The 13,905-nt window shown below is 40.4% G+C and overlaps 1 protein-coding gene across 1 annotated transcript in view; it reads right to left on the reverse strand.

The window, feature by feature from the left end:
- map3k5 (mitogen-activated protein kinase kinase kinase 5) overlaps positions 1-13,905 on the reverse strand; it is a 79,010-nt gene that overhangs the window by 25,659 nt on the left and 39,446 nt on the right. The window contains exons 14-19 of the mRNA XM_088324965.1: positions 9,315-9,396; positions 8,059-8,192; positions 6,289-6,416; positions 3,190-3,326; positions 2,925-3,030; positions 270-427 (exon numbers count right to left, since the gene is read on the reverse strand). Coding sequence (XP_088181091.1) covers positions 270-427; positions 2,925-3,030; positions 3,190-3,326; positions 6,289-6,416; positions 8,059-8,192; positions 9,315-9,396 — 745 coding nt within the window. The remainder of the gene's footprint in view (positions 1-269; positions 428-2,924; positions 3,031-3,189; positions 3,327-6,288; positions 6,417-8,058; positions 8,193-9,314; positions 9,397-13,905) is intronic.

The raw sequence follows: 13,905 nt of genomic DNA on the forward strand, positions 1-13,905 counted from the left end.
AACTGACCAACCAACCAGCCAACCGAGCAACCCAACAATCAATTTTTCCACCAACCGCCTGAGCAACTGACCAACTAATCGATCAATATTTTTACGGACCTACCAACCATGCATAAAACAAGAAATATCGACAGATTATTTTATAATCAATAAATAAAAGACAACTAAAACATACTTTTCCTTATTTGTTAAAAATGATCTTTTTTAAAACAGCTGCCGAGTGTATGCTAAGGAAATAGCTTACTAGTGACCGTATTGTGGTCTCCTACCTTGAACATGGCAGCCTGTGGTTCCCCAAGTTCATAGAAGGGCGGTTTCCCTGTGGCCATCTCTATTATGGTGCAGCCCAGTGACCAAATGTCTGCCGGCTTGCCGTAGCCACGAGGACCCTTGTCAATAATCTCTGGAGCCATATATTGGAGTGTACCTGAAATGAATGAATACATTAAAAAACAACGAAAAAAACGAAATTTGGAGTATATATTGCATTTGCAAGTAAGGCCTTCTAAAAACAAAAGCACTAAAAAACAGGAAAATAAGTCGGCATAGGAAACGAGGTATTTTACTTTTTTTGCAGCCGAGAAGAAACTCTTGCTTTCTTGTTTGAGTTTCTCTAAATGACATCAGTGCAAACTTATTCACGCAAAAAAATGGAAGCTATAACTTGAGGGGATGTAGTAAATTTAAAATCCAACTGGTGTGAGTGTGTGTGTGTGTGTGTCTGTATGTGGAGTTAAACTTTGGAACAAATTACAGGATGAGTTCAAACAATGTCCAAATATTCAACTGTTCAAGAGAAAAAAAACAATATTGGCAAAGTACCGAGAGGAAGAAAATGGCGTCTGAATGACATGGCAAAAGGTAGATGAAAGCAAATCTACATTGTTATTATCATATTGTGTTGTTGTTGTAAATAAATACTGTCCTTGTTTTGAGCAACTCTATCTGCAGTTCCTGCCTACCCCACAGGGGTCCATTCACCCTCAAAACCTTAACAATGGCGGGTAGAAGCGGAAAGGCTTATAAAAGACTTGTCCTCAAAGTAAATTTAGATGCTTCTTCAATCCATCATTTAAACTAATGGTTCCCAAACTTTTCCAGGCTGGCGCCGCTTTGGTTCCCCAGTGAATTCCGAGTGAATTCTGAATAAAGAGCGCTCCTTCTTTGCCATATTTCCTCTCTGCGTATATTTTGGGGCGACGCCCAACGACGCCCTCTCCAAAAATCTTAAGGAAGTCAAAGGGGTAGGATTTAAAAAGCATATGCTTCTTCTTACTCCCTTTCGAACATGTACGATAACAGTGTGTCTTTTTTTTTGTTTCTCGATTTGATTCATTCATTAATTCAAGCTTTAAAGGGACATTTTGCATTGCCTCATGTTAGAGTTAGACGTCCCGCTTACAGAAATAACACACTTGTTAAACGAAGTACATTGTGTGCTAATAATAGCTTACAGATGATTTATTGTTTGTAAGAGCGTTAAAAAGAGGAGGCGGCTAATGTAAAGCAGGCCGCACTGGTATTAAACTTACTTTATGGTGGAAAAACCCAGCATATTTCCTTCCTCAATTCTTCAAAGAGAAATTTGGGAGTGGCAACAGGGGAGTCAAACCCTCTTTTAGCTCAGGGGAGGTGGGTAGGGTAGCAAAATATTTTACTCAGGTAAAATTACAGTTACTTCGGAACAATATGACTTAAGTCTAAGTAAAAGTACTGACTTCAAAACAAGGTGCAAGCAAAGTTCTTTCGTAAAAATGTCACAAAATAGTGCAAACAAGGACATCGCTGTATTTACTTCGACGCAGATTGCACTGGGCGCAAAAGAGACAGGAGTGCTGTGTGCAGGGATCTGCCCACCTCTACCGCTAACCCATTTAAGTGGAATTGTTGGGGTTTTATTCATTTACAGTTTCTTCAGTGGGTTTTTTATCATAAAGTATCTCAACAGTGAACATACATAGTTCAATGAGCATCCGTGTAAAGCACAGGTGTCAAACAGGCGGCCCGCGGGCCAAATCAGGCCCGCTAAGGGATTGAATCCGGCCCGCGAGACAACACTCAGAGAAGCGCAAGAGAAAAACGAGTCAAAGCCAGGTGCCTCTGACAAAGACACTGTACTTGTATTTTTTTTTTTCTCTCTCTCTCTCTCTCTCTCTTTCTTTTCCACCCGTTTTCTTCTACTCTGTCTCTTTCCCTCTGTGTCTCCTTCTCTTCCATTGTTGCTCTGTCTCTTTCTCTCTCTGTGTCTTTTAATCTCTTTTGCTCTAACTTCCTTTTTTCCTTTTCTCTCTTTTATTTTTCTCTCTTCAAACCCTTCGCGCTTTCTTTTCTCTTTTCCCTCCTGCTGTCTTTCTATTTCTCTTTGACTTTCTTTCTTCCTCTCTCTTTCTTTTCCCCCTCTCTCACGAGTTTTCATCTTTTGTTTCTCACGCTCTCTCCCTTTCTCTCTTTTTCTTTCTTTATCCCGCCCTCTCTCCATTTCCCTCCCTCTTTCTCTTATTTCTTTATCTCTCTTTTTCTTTCTCTTGAATCTACTAGTCCGGCCCCCGACAGAATGTTTGTTCTATCGTGTGGCCCCCGAGTTAAAATGAGTTTGACACCCCTTGTGTAAAGGGTTATTACTGCCAAAAAACGGATATGTTGGTTTGACCCTGTAAATTGTAGTTGAGAATGTGCCCTATATATACACCGGACTAAACCATTATTTAATATCATGAGAGTGTTACCTGAGCTTCACATGTACCAAGCAAAATTTTTATCCCCGATCCATATGTACTCACAGGTTCCCGACCCCTGGTACATAAAATTGCTAATACTTTTGCTTATTCTTGCTACTAATTTGAATTATTTATTTAAGTGTTTAATTAAAAAAACAATCCTAGTAAATAATATTCCCCAAGTAAGCATATGAAGTCAGGGTGTACCTGTGAACGTCTCAGTGCAGGGGTTAATCCCAGCCAAGCGCTTTGAGGTGCCAAAATCGGATATCTTTAGCACGCCGCTGTAGGTGTTGATTAGCACGTTATCGCCCTGAAGATTTCAAAAACACGCCATGACGAGTCAAGTGGGTCAACACACACATAAGGCATTCTACAACACAATTACAAGCAGCCAATCTTTACCACTTACCACTTCACTTCCAAAGAAAAGCCACAAATATAGTTTTCTCAGATGTAAATAATCCATTACCTTAATATCCCGATGTGCGATCTGATTGTCGTGCAGGTATTTGAGCCCCTCCAAAATCTGCCGCGTGTAGAAGCCGATAGTGGGCTCGTTGTTTTTTAGGGGTCCCCACTTGGACCTGAGTAGCGCAGACAAACTCCCTGCAGAGTGAAAAAAAAAAACCCTTTTAAATATACTGTATTTATTCGTTGCTATATTATCGCAAAATATTGGTGGTAACGGGATTCGAACCCAGGTCAGGGCGGTGGGAGCACTGAAAAAGCAAAAAGCATTAGGTCTTATCTCATAGTCACAATTCGTAGTCACGATACTGTCACGGTTGCCGTGGCGCCCAATTGGCCCCGCCCGTGTGGCACCAGTTACTGCTCATTGACAGATTGGCTTTCTGTGTATTTAAGTTCAGTACTCTCATTTTTCCTTTGTCAGTCCGTCAACGAACTTCTGCCGCGCATGACATGGGTTTCAACTCGGTCCCGTTCCAGTTGGTATTTCCTGTCCGGTATTGTTCCCGTTTATTTTGTCCTGTTTAATTTCGGTTTCCAGTTTTGTCTCCGTCTATTATTGTCCTGTTTAATATTTTCTCCAGTTTTCGTTCCCGTCTTTTTTGTCCAGTTTATTTTCGATATCCTGTTTCATTATCTATCCTGTCCCGCCCGGTCCGTTATCGACCCTATCTGTCCGATATCAACTCGTTCAATTGGTTTCGATCTCCTCGGCTTCTGGCTTCCTATCATTTCACGCCAGACTGTTGCCTAACGTGCATGACTCCCCATTTCCTGTAAAATAAAAGGCGTGTGTGAGTAACGTCACGCGTTTGGGTCCTGATCCTGTTCTAGTTCAAGACAGATACCAGAGACATGTTAATTTCCATGTGCATTTCACGCACTAGAATAGCAGTAAATCTGTCATTTACAATGTTTAGAATAGGTAGAAGAATTCAATTGAATTGATTGTCATTGTATCATGAAAAGCACAACAAATTAACATTTGTCTCTGGTACTGTGACTCAAGATAGCGTGATAATGAGATCTGTTGCCCTTTTTTTGTGAAATCTCTATCATTGGTTGCCCATTGGTTCACATTTGGTGTTCTCGCGGCCACAACCTGAGTTTGATTACCATCCACTGGCAAAGTTTGAGCTGAGAAAATGTGAAAGGAAATTTAAGCAAGTAATATGTTTAGCAATAGAATGAACTATGCAATGGCATATATCAGAAAATTTAATACTAATATTGCGATCATTTAAGATAAAAGTGTTAAAATCCAGTATGCCACTGTCCTACAAAGGGCAGCAGCAAGCAGATTGTTGCATTTCTAGTTATATGTTTAGCAATAGAATGAACTATGCAATTGCAGATTATATCAGAAAACTTGCTACTAATATTTTGATCATTTAAGATAAAAGTGTTAGGATCCAGCACGCCATCCTCCTCCAGAGGGCAGCAGCGAGTGATCGCAGCATTCCTAGTAGTATGTTTAGCAATAGAATGAACTATGCAATGGCAGATTATATCAGAAAACTTGCTACTAATATTTCGATCATTTAAGATAAAAGTGTTAGGATCCAGCACGCCATCCTCCTCCAGAGGGCAGCAGCGAGTGATCGCAGCATTCCTAGTAGTATGTTTAGCAATAGAATGAACTATGCAATAGCAGATTAAATCAGAAAACCTAATACTAATATTGCGATTATTTAAGTGTTAGGATCCAGCATGCCACTGTCCCCCAGAGGGCAGCAGCGAGCAGGTGGACCGGCGGATCCTCACAAATGCCTCTCATCACCCACAACTGACCCTCATTAGGGACCCTGTATATAGAAACTGTGACGACAGCACAGCTTCATGTATCCCCTTGAGTGACTCAGTACTTTCTGTACCTTGCCAACCGTGATTTCTGTCTAGACTGTGTTTTTGTTTATCATTTTCTCCTCTCCTCCCAAGAGTGAAAAGTGTTTTGTTAATTCCCAATGGCCCCCAATAGATTTGTCGATCAGCTCGTGTGTCTGCACCTGGATCCACCTCCGTAAAATGTACCAAATACAACTGAGTATGCGTTTTACCAGAATCTATGGATTTGGTGCCAAAACAAATTTTTGGGGGTACAAACTAGAGGGAAGATCTTGGCCCGACCCCGGCCCGTACTTAAAATGTCAATCATTAGGTGGGGCGGGTCGGGCTTCTCTCTCGCCTTTTTTTCCCTTTGTTGAGGTTTTACACAGCATGCACTTACTTTTGCTCAGTCATTATTTAGATTAAAAAATTGCGATCAGTTTAAGTCCAAAATCACTAAATCCAAAGAAATGTTCCTCCTCAATGTTGGGGTAAAAGACGCGCGACTTCCTCTTTCCACCTCCCTCACGTCAGACATACTTTCTCCTTCTTGCCAATAGCTTACAAGCTTGACAAACTTTTTGGCCAAATCTTTTTCACTATTTGCAGCTTGTAATCTGCAGAATTGGATTTTCTTTTCGGTGGCATTTTGTTCGGTTTCACCTGCGTTCACCGCACGTTGCCGACATGCGCACTTCGGCGCCAAACGTAGATCAGCGTGGATCAGTGAAACGGACAGTTCGGCACTGTGGTACGCACAGCCGAAGTATGGCTTCGCGTTTACTTGGACGGAAAATGAAAGCTTCGGGTTTATTTCAGCCTCGTTTATCAAAGTTAATCCGTTGGGTTCGGGTTTATATACCCGCGACTCGGGTCGGGTTGAATTTTTCAGGCCCGATTTGACCTCTAGTACAAACTGTAAGGTGGGCTTAGGGTACTTCCCCAAAAAGTGTGTATCTGTAAACCAGATGGTATCACGTTTCTGTTTCAAATATTGGTACCGCCCAAAGGGGCGTTTCTTTCTTTCTCTTTCTTTGTTCTGCCTAAATAAATGCAGTTTGATGGGGGAAGTGCCCCCCAGAGTTGGGAGCGCGACCAAGGAGATGGACGCAAGTTTCCTCCTCTTCTGGCCTCTCCCCCTCTCCAACTGGCAGTTGTAAAAAAATGTCGAATGCTTGGTGCATCCTTTCTAGCGTCTTGTAAATTGCTCTCCCGCAACATGTAAGAGGTCAATTTAAACCCCACACAAACCAAGTGTCAGCAGTCGGCTTACCTCCTGGCACCTGTTCCATAAAAATCTTTATGAAGCCATTCTCACTGATGGAGCCGAGGTACTGGACGATGTTCTTGTGCTTCAGGTGCTTGTGGAGGGCAATCTCCTCATGGAGGGGCTGTGAATACCTGGAAGCCAAAAATATCCTCATTATGTGATATGTTAGAAGAATGGGGGTCAATGTTTTTCTAATGCTAACAGAATGATTAAGTCGATTTTCACCGCTATCCTAAATCATAAGCTAACAAACACACTGCGTCTGTCAGATTTCATCCTTTCAGAATAAAACAGTCACATTTTTGCCGATTCCAGGTGCCAAGACATATGGTGTGTTAGCGTGCCAGTAACACTTGTTAGCTTGGCTTACAGACACATTTTTTTTATATATCTCTTTTTTACCTCACACATTAAACTTCCGAAGGACTAGCAGAGACGCAAAATTTTATGTACTTAATTTTAGCAAATGTATTAGCTCATGTCCTTCATGCAGTGTACAGTATTCCCTCGCTGTACTGCGGTTTGCTTTCCGGGGTTTCGCTACTTTGCTGATTTACACCATGCATTGTGTTTTGCGTTCTAATCACTGTTGGGCATAAAACTTTAAAAAAAGTAATTAGTTATACTAGTTATACTGACTGGTACCGCTATGAAGAGCTAGCATTTGCAATGGACCCCATATAAGACACACAGAAAGTGGACGAGAAGAAGAGGAAGAGACTTTGTCTGCCCATCTAAATGAAGCAAGAAATAATAGAAAGTTATGAAAAATGGAAGCGCATGTGTCGGCTAGGAGGAGGACGTAGCTATTCTTCAACAGCCTGTGTAAAATACGACAGTCTCGGAATTCGTGGAAAGAAATCACCCAGGAAAACCATCAACTTGGGCTCATGATGATGACGTCTGCCTCGCACATTTCCGAAGGGTCGTCAAAAGCCCACGTCATTGGGTCAGTTTTTCCAGAAACGCGACCAGTTAAAAGGTAAATGAAAATTTTGATTACTTCCTTTTTTCTTTGTATATCTACATTAGGTGCCTCTCATTTTATGTTTATATTGCAGTAATCTAATTTTAACACACATCTGTTTCAGGTTATAATGCTCTTTTATGATTTGTTAAATAAATATATATATTTTTGCGGGGCTTGGAACGGATTATCGCATTTACATTCAAAAGGTGCCTCACCTTACAAATGTTTCAGGTTACAAAGCTACTTCCAGATCAATTTGTAAGTAGAGGTATCAATGTAGTAAGATTACCCCCTTACTGAAAAATTATCACCGTTACGTCACGATATTTATAACGGTGTTATTCCGAACAATAAATCTGATTAACTAAAATGTCGCCCTGTCCCTTCTCTGCCTGATTGTTAAAACCATTCTGGTCTTATTTGTACAACTATGTAAAACAACTTAATGTACATGCAATTGTTTTTCAATTTGTGTTTTCCTAAATGCCATCATGTCAACAACAGAAAAAAATGAAACTTACATTTCAGCTTCAGATTCAGATTCAGATATACTTTGTCATTCTTGTACATATGTATACAGAACGAAATGTCAATACATCTGACCCGTACAGTTTCCTTGAATGTACAGATATAAATATGTAGTATTGAGTTGGAGTATTGAAATACGAAATAATATACTTAATAATTATAGCTATGAGTACTATACAGTAGTGCAAAGAGTGCAAGAGGAGCAGATGCGCAAAATGGGCAGTGAGGTAAACAAGTCACTTATTCCACAATTTAAGATAGGTGCAATGTCTCACCTGCTGTCTCTCTCCGGTATCTCCTTGATGGCCAGCCGGACCTGGTTGCTGAGATCTCTGCCTGCGTACACCACTCCAAATGTGCCTTTCCCTAGAACCACCCGCTCGCCGCGTTCGTCGTACTCATAGTCGTACTGCAAAAATGAATTTGTTCATTGTTATTGTTCATTGTAATTTGTTAAGTTGTGGTTTACGTGGTTTGTTTTCTGTTTTTATTTTGATCGTGACTCTCAGACAGGAAGTGACTTAGGAGTCATATTGGATCAATATAATTAAGACATTCTCATTGACACAAGGCACCATCACCATCACCATCAACACTCATCTGCTTCTGTTGATCTGCCAAATATATACTTTTGTTGATAAATATTTTTTATGTATTTCATCTAAATTGCGTTGTGTATTTTGTAATTCGTTTTTGGTGGGGTGTCAGACAGTGTATTTTCATTGTATGTTTCAGTTGAACTGTTTTGGATTAAAGTGGAGCTTGAACGCTCATCTTGACTCAGCACTTTATACTAGGAGACGTTAAGATACTGCTAAATTGTGTACAACACACAAGGAGAGCAGAACACAGGGACTCCGTGTGTTTATTGAAATAACCTTTCAGGACATTTTTTTTCCACAAAACCTCCAGGTGTTGTTTGTCTTTTGTTACAATTGTATCAGCTTAGGCAGTTAATCATCCCCTTCAGACCCGAGATGACTCAGAAGTCTTTCAGGGATAGCGCCTGGCTGTCTCACCTCCCTAAAATGTGCCTCTCCTCCTTATCTACTGTATGGTTCCTTAGAAATACACTGCATCATTGTTTAAGCGTACCGTAAATAATTTGCTTCTCTCTCTTCAGAGAGGACGAATCTTCCAAGGTGAGTTGAGCAGCTGGCCGGATACTTTAACCTTCGTTTCTCATTTAATTTGATAGTGTGACAGCTAGCGACCAGCATTATATCGTTTCGTGTAATCATGTGATCTTCATTAAGCCAATAAGACTTTTTGTTTTACGCCTGTGTTTTGAATAAATGGGCCAGTAGTTATCGGTTATGTGAGATTCCTTTCTGAGCCGGTCTTGGAAGCAGATCTAAGGAGGGATGCGCCTCCGATGAAAGAGCTACCCAACTCAATCTCCGACTCAGAGTGTGTTTTTTTCTTTTTAATAAAATCTCGGGTTTTAACCTTGACACTTATTTTCATGAAATTCTGACCGGACGACATTCTTAATAGGGTCAGGATACGAAACTCGTGTTGTTTATCCTACCTCTAAGGCGTCTGTATCGCAGTCTCCTTCATCTGGACCTCGCCACGCCTCCTCAGTGATGCTGTTGACTAGATTGCAAAACCTGAGAAAGAAATGGCAGCTGCTTAGTCAATAAAATAGAAAACAAAACAATAACAAAATAAATAAAATCAGACGCCGCCAAATGTTTAAGCCATAGAAATCGATTACATTTATTATAGGGTGGAGACACTAATCAATAATGATTAACTCATTGATTCTAAAATTATTCAAAACCTATTTCGAGTTTGAATATGAAATTCTTCAAGCTTTAGAATTACAGATTCTCAGCAATAAATATTCACTGATTTATTTAATGCGGGTTACGTCGTTTAAGGTGTCTTTATAAAGTAGAATAACTTCTCTATTAGGTGTGTGAAAACAAAGCCCATCTGAGTTCAAAGAGCATTTTTAATTGGTTTTCCCACCGGGCCATCTGGTCTTATATCACTGTTCAGGAGCCGCAAACCATTAAGAAGCAGGAAAGGGGGGGGCGGGGAGAGAGTAATTTCATGCTTGTGCTTGGGGATTTCAGTTAGTGTGCATGAAAATGGTGAAAATCAGAAAAGGACTGGTTCAAATACAATACAGTCCAAAAGAACAGTGTATTTTCAAATTACTGACAGCACTTTTAACCTTTCACAATAGAACATCAAAATATTTAAGAACTAAACCTCGTAGCTGAAAATCTGTTGAACTCGATTGAGGGGAATTATATTTATGAATCTTAAATGTTAAAAAAACAAAACACAAGGGCGCAGGATCGGGTCTGTATTAAAGGAAACGCTGGGACGAACTGATGTTGGCGGTAAACGGTCTCTAGTGGTAGCGTCTGGAATTTCTTGTAACTCAGATGTTCTCTCGCAGAATTTTGCTCGAAAGACGTCTTGTATCTTGAATTTCGCCTAGCTCGTATGTAGAGAGGCCACTGTATTTATAATAAACAAAAATTTGCAAAGATTTATTTTTGTTAATATCCAAAACCTATCAATTATTTTTTACTGGGACATTGATTGCCTTTGGAAAAAACATTTGCACTTTCAGCTCTCTATCAGATGCAACCAATAATGGGAAAAAAATATGCAGTTATACATAATGCCATTATTTTTTCAGTCACGGGGTAATCTGACGAATAACTTTTCCTGCTGCGACAAGGCTGTTATTTTTACGGTCAAAAGATGGTAAAAAGACACCGAGGGAGAAAGAGACAAATAGGAACAAAGAAAGAGAAAAAGAGAGACAGAGAGAGACAGAGAGAGACAGAGAGACAGAGAGACAGAGAGAGAGAGAGAGAGAGAAATACAAGTACGGCGTTTTTGAGAGGCAAATGGCTTTGGCAACATCAAATGGACATATTTCAACCTGCAGCTCGTTTTTCTCTTGCGCTTCCCTCAGCATTGTCTCACGGGCCTGATTCAATCCCTTAGCGGGCCTGATCCGGCTCGCGAGCCACCCGTTTGACACCCCTGCTCTACACCATAGGCGTCAAAATCACGGCCCGGCATACAATTATATCCAGCCTGTGAAATAATTGTATATCCATCTACTACAATGGCAGGGCTCCATGAAAGGCTGATAACTCTCAAACTACAGATTCCAGAATGCAGGGCTTCGGCTAACCCCACAAGACTTCCCAAAAATGTTCCTGCATTAATAGAGTTAGCTGTAGCCTCATGAGCGCTATCTACTGACAAACAACACGTCAGCCAGTTGAAAAGAGCAATAGTGAGTCTTTAGTGTCAAGAACTAGAGACGTAACTCCCAGGGACAAACTTCTATCCATCACGATGTAAAGGAAGGCTAAACGGAAAAAAGCAGGGTGCCATTTCTGTTGCTGTGGGTTATTTGGATGCTAAACCCTCACAACGGCCAAGCAAAAAGCTGGTCCGGAAAACGGAGCCTTTCAAAACCGAGGAGAGGCTGAATATTGTTTAACTGACATTGCCGGTAAACCTGTGTGTTTTCTTTGTGGAGCTAATTAAGGAACTTAATGTAAAACAGCCCTACAAGACAAAACATCAGATTAGGCTGAAAAACCTGAACGCAGAGCAGAAGATACAGAAAGTTGAAGAGTTTTGGCCCTCTGTGCAATTGAGTTTGACACCCCTGCTCTACACGGTAGCTTTGTAGAAGGAGACCAGAAGCTCCTGTTCATAGGTTGTTCCTCCTGAGAACCCTGGCAGACCAGTAGAGGTCGTTGAAATGTGCAAACTCAGGAGTGAGAAGGAGTTGACTCTGTCTCCGCACAGTCTCTATTGCCGATGAGTGGAGAGGGGTCTGTGTTTCCCTTCCTGCAGTTGAATGTCTCTGGGACAATGATATTGAACCCAGAGCTGAAGTCCAGGAGGAGCACACTGCTTTTCTCCAAAGGGTTCAGCTCAGCATGAAGAGTGGCATTTATCGCGTCGTCAATTGAGCGGTTTGCCCTGTAGGGCTAACTGATAAGTGTCCAGTGAAGGAAGAGTCGTCGTTTGTTTTCTGTACAGGCTGCCTTTTGAGACTCCTTGTGATTAAGGGCGTCACAAATAAACATGACTTGACTTGACTTGACAGTGTGGGGAGTAGGGAACCTTTGATGTGCGGGAACACCAACATCTCAAAGCACTTCACGACCATAGGCTTAAGTGGTATGATGAGCATTGATGAGTCACGTCCGCTGTCGTCATGTCTCTATTGTCGATGAGTGGAGAAGGGTCTGTGTTTACCTTCCTGAAGACGAATATCTCTTGGACAATGATATTGAACCCAGACCTGAAGTCCAGGAGGAGCATACTGCATTTCTCCAAAGGGCTCAGTGTCTGAGGGCTGAGTGTCCAGTGTGGGGAGGAGGGAACCTTTGATGTGCGTGAACACCAACCTCTCAAAGCACTTCACGACCATAGCCTTAAGTGGTATGATGGGCATTGATGAGTCACGTCCGCTGTTGTCATGGCGCGAGTCTTTGCATAATGCAGCGAAAAGAAGCAATAACGCCAAAATAAATCGACCCGTGCATGGGTTTGCTCGTCATGTGCGCCCTTACACACACGTGCGGCACCGCCATGTGCGCCGAAAGGCGACATGACGAGATGCTAAATCTCAGGTTGTGTATCGCAACGGTGTGAAAGGTCGGTATCTTGCGTAGGAGGTGCGCTTATGAACATATTGGAACACCGTCTGGATGGAGTATTTGACAATGATAGCAGCTTTAGCATATGCAGACACTGAAATTACACTAGCGAAAATGGAGAGTAGCAAATACTCGACATCGTAAAGGACTCTTCTCACCCTGGTCCCCTACCTTCCTGACCCACAGGGGCTAAAGGTCCAAAGGGATTAACAGGACTACTAACAGACTCAGCGACAGTTTCTTCCCTAGGGGTATTTTGTCCAGTGTTTTTGTCGAGTATTTTGTCTTTTTTTGATCTATTTTGTCAAACATTTTGTGGAGTAATTTGTCAAGTATTGTGTATTTTTTTGTTTATGTTGTCGTGTATTTTGTTACACTGGTTTCTTTTTTGTATGTGTTTGTCTTGCTGTCGGTCACCCCTCTCGAGGAATATGACCAGGGTAGGTAGGTATAGGTAGATAGATAGACAGACATATAGTATTTATTTAATATTTCGTCGAGATTTTTGTCATTTATGCGGTCATTTATGTTCTCCTGTATTTTGTTGTGTATTTTGTCAAATATTTAGTGATTTATTTGTCATGTTTTTTTCTTGTATTTGTCGTGTATTTTGTCCAGTATTTTTCCAGTAATTTGTCTAGTATTTTGTCATTTATGTTGTCATTTTTATTGTCCTGTATTTTGTTGTGTATTTTATAGAGTATTTTGTCATGTATGTTGTTGCATGTTTTTCATTTATGTTGTTGTGTATTTTATCATGTGTTTTGTTGACTATTTATTTGCGTATACAGTGGAGTATTTAGCAGAGTATTTTGTCATTTATGTTTTAGCGTATTTTGCTGAGTAATTTGTCTTTTTTTTTTATTCTGGCGTTAATTTTTTCAAGAATTTGTCAAACATTTTGTGGAGTATTTTGTCAAGTATTTTGTAATTTTTCATTTATCTGTCTTGTATTTAAAAAAAAATATTTTGTAGAGCATTTCCGAGAGTATTTTGTCATTTATTTGTGATGTATACTGTCTATTTCGCCGGATACTTGGTCAGATATTTTGTCGAGTTTTTAGTCATTTTTGTTGTCATTTATGTTGTTGTGTATTTTGTCAAGTATTTTGTTGAGTATTTTGTTGCGTATATAGTCGAGTATTTTGTCATTTACGTTGTAGCGTATTTTGCTGAGTAGTTTGTCTTTTTTGGCTATTTTGTCATTTATTTTATCAAGGATTTTGTAATTTTTCATTTATGTTGTCGTGTATTTTTTTTTAATGTTTTGGAGAGCATTTCCTAGAGTATTTTGTCATTTATTTGTTATGTATACTGTCTATTTTATCCGATACTTTGTCAGATATTTTGACAAGTATTTAGTCATTTTTGTTGTCATTTATGTGTCGCATATTTGTCATTTATGTCGTGTATTTGGTCTTGTATTTTGTTGAGTATTTTGTTGCATATATCGTCGAGTATAGT

Source organism: Urocampus carinirostris, chromosome 20 (genome assembly GCF_059441175.1).
Source record: "Urocampus carinirostris isolate Australia breed hairy pipefish chromosome 20, RoL_Ucar_1.0, whole genome shotgun sequence".
Taxonomy (NCBI): Eukaryota; Metazoa; Chordata; class Actinopteri; order Syngnathiformes; family Syngnathidae; genus Urocampus; species Urocampus carinirostris.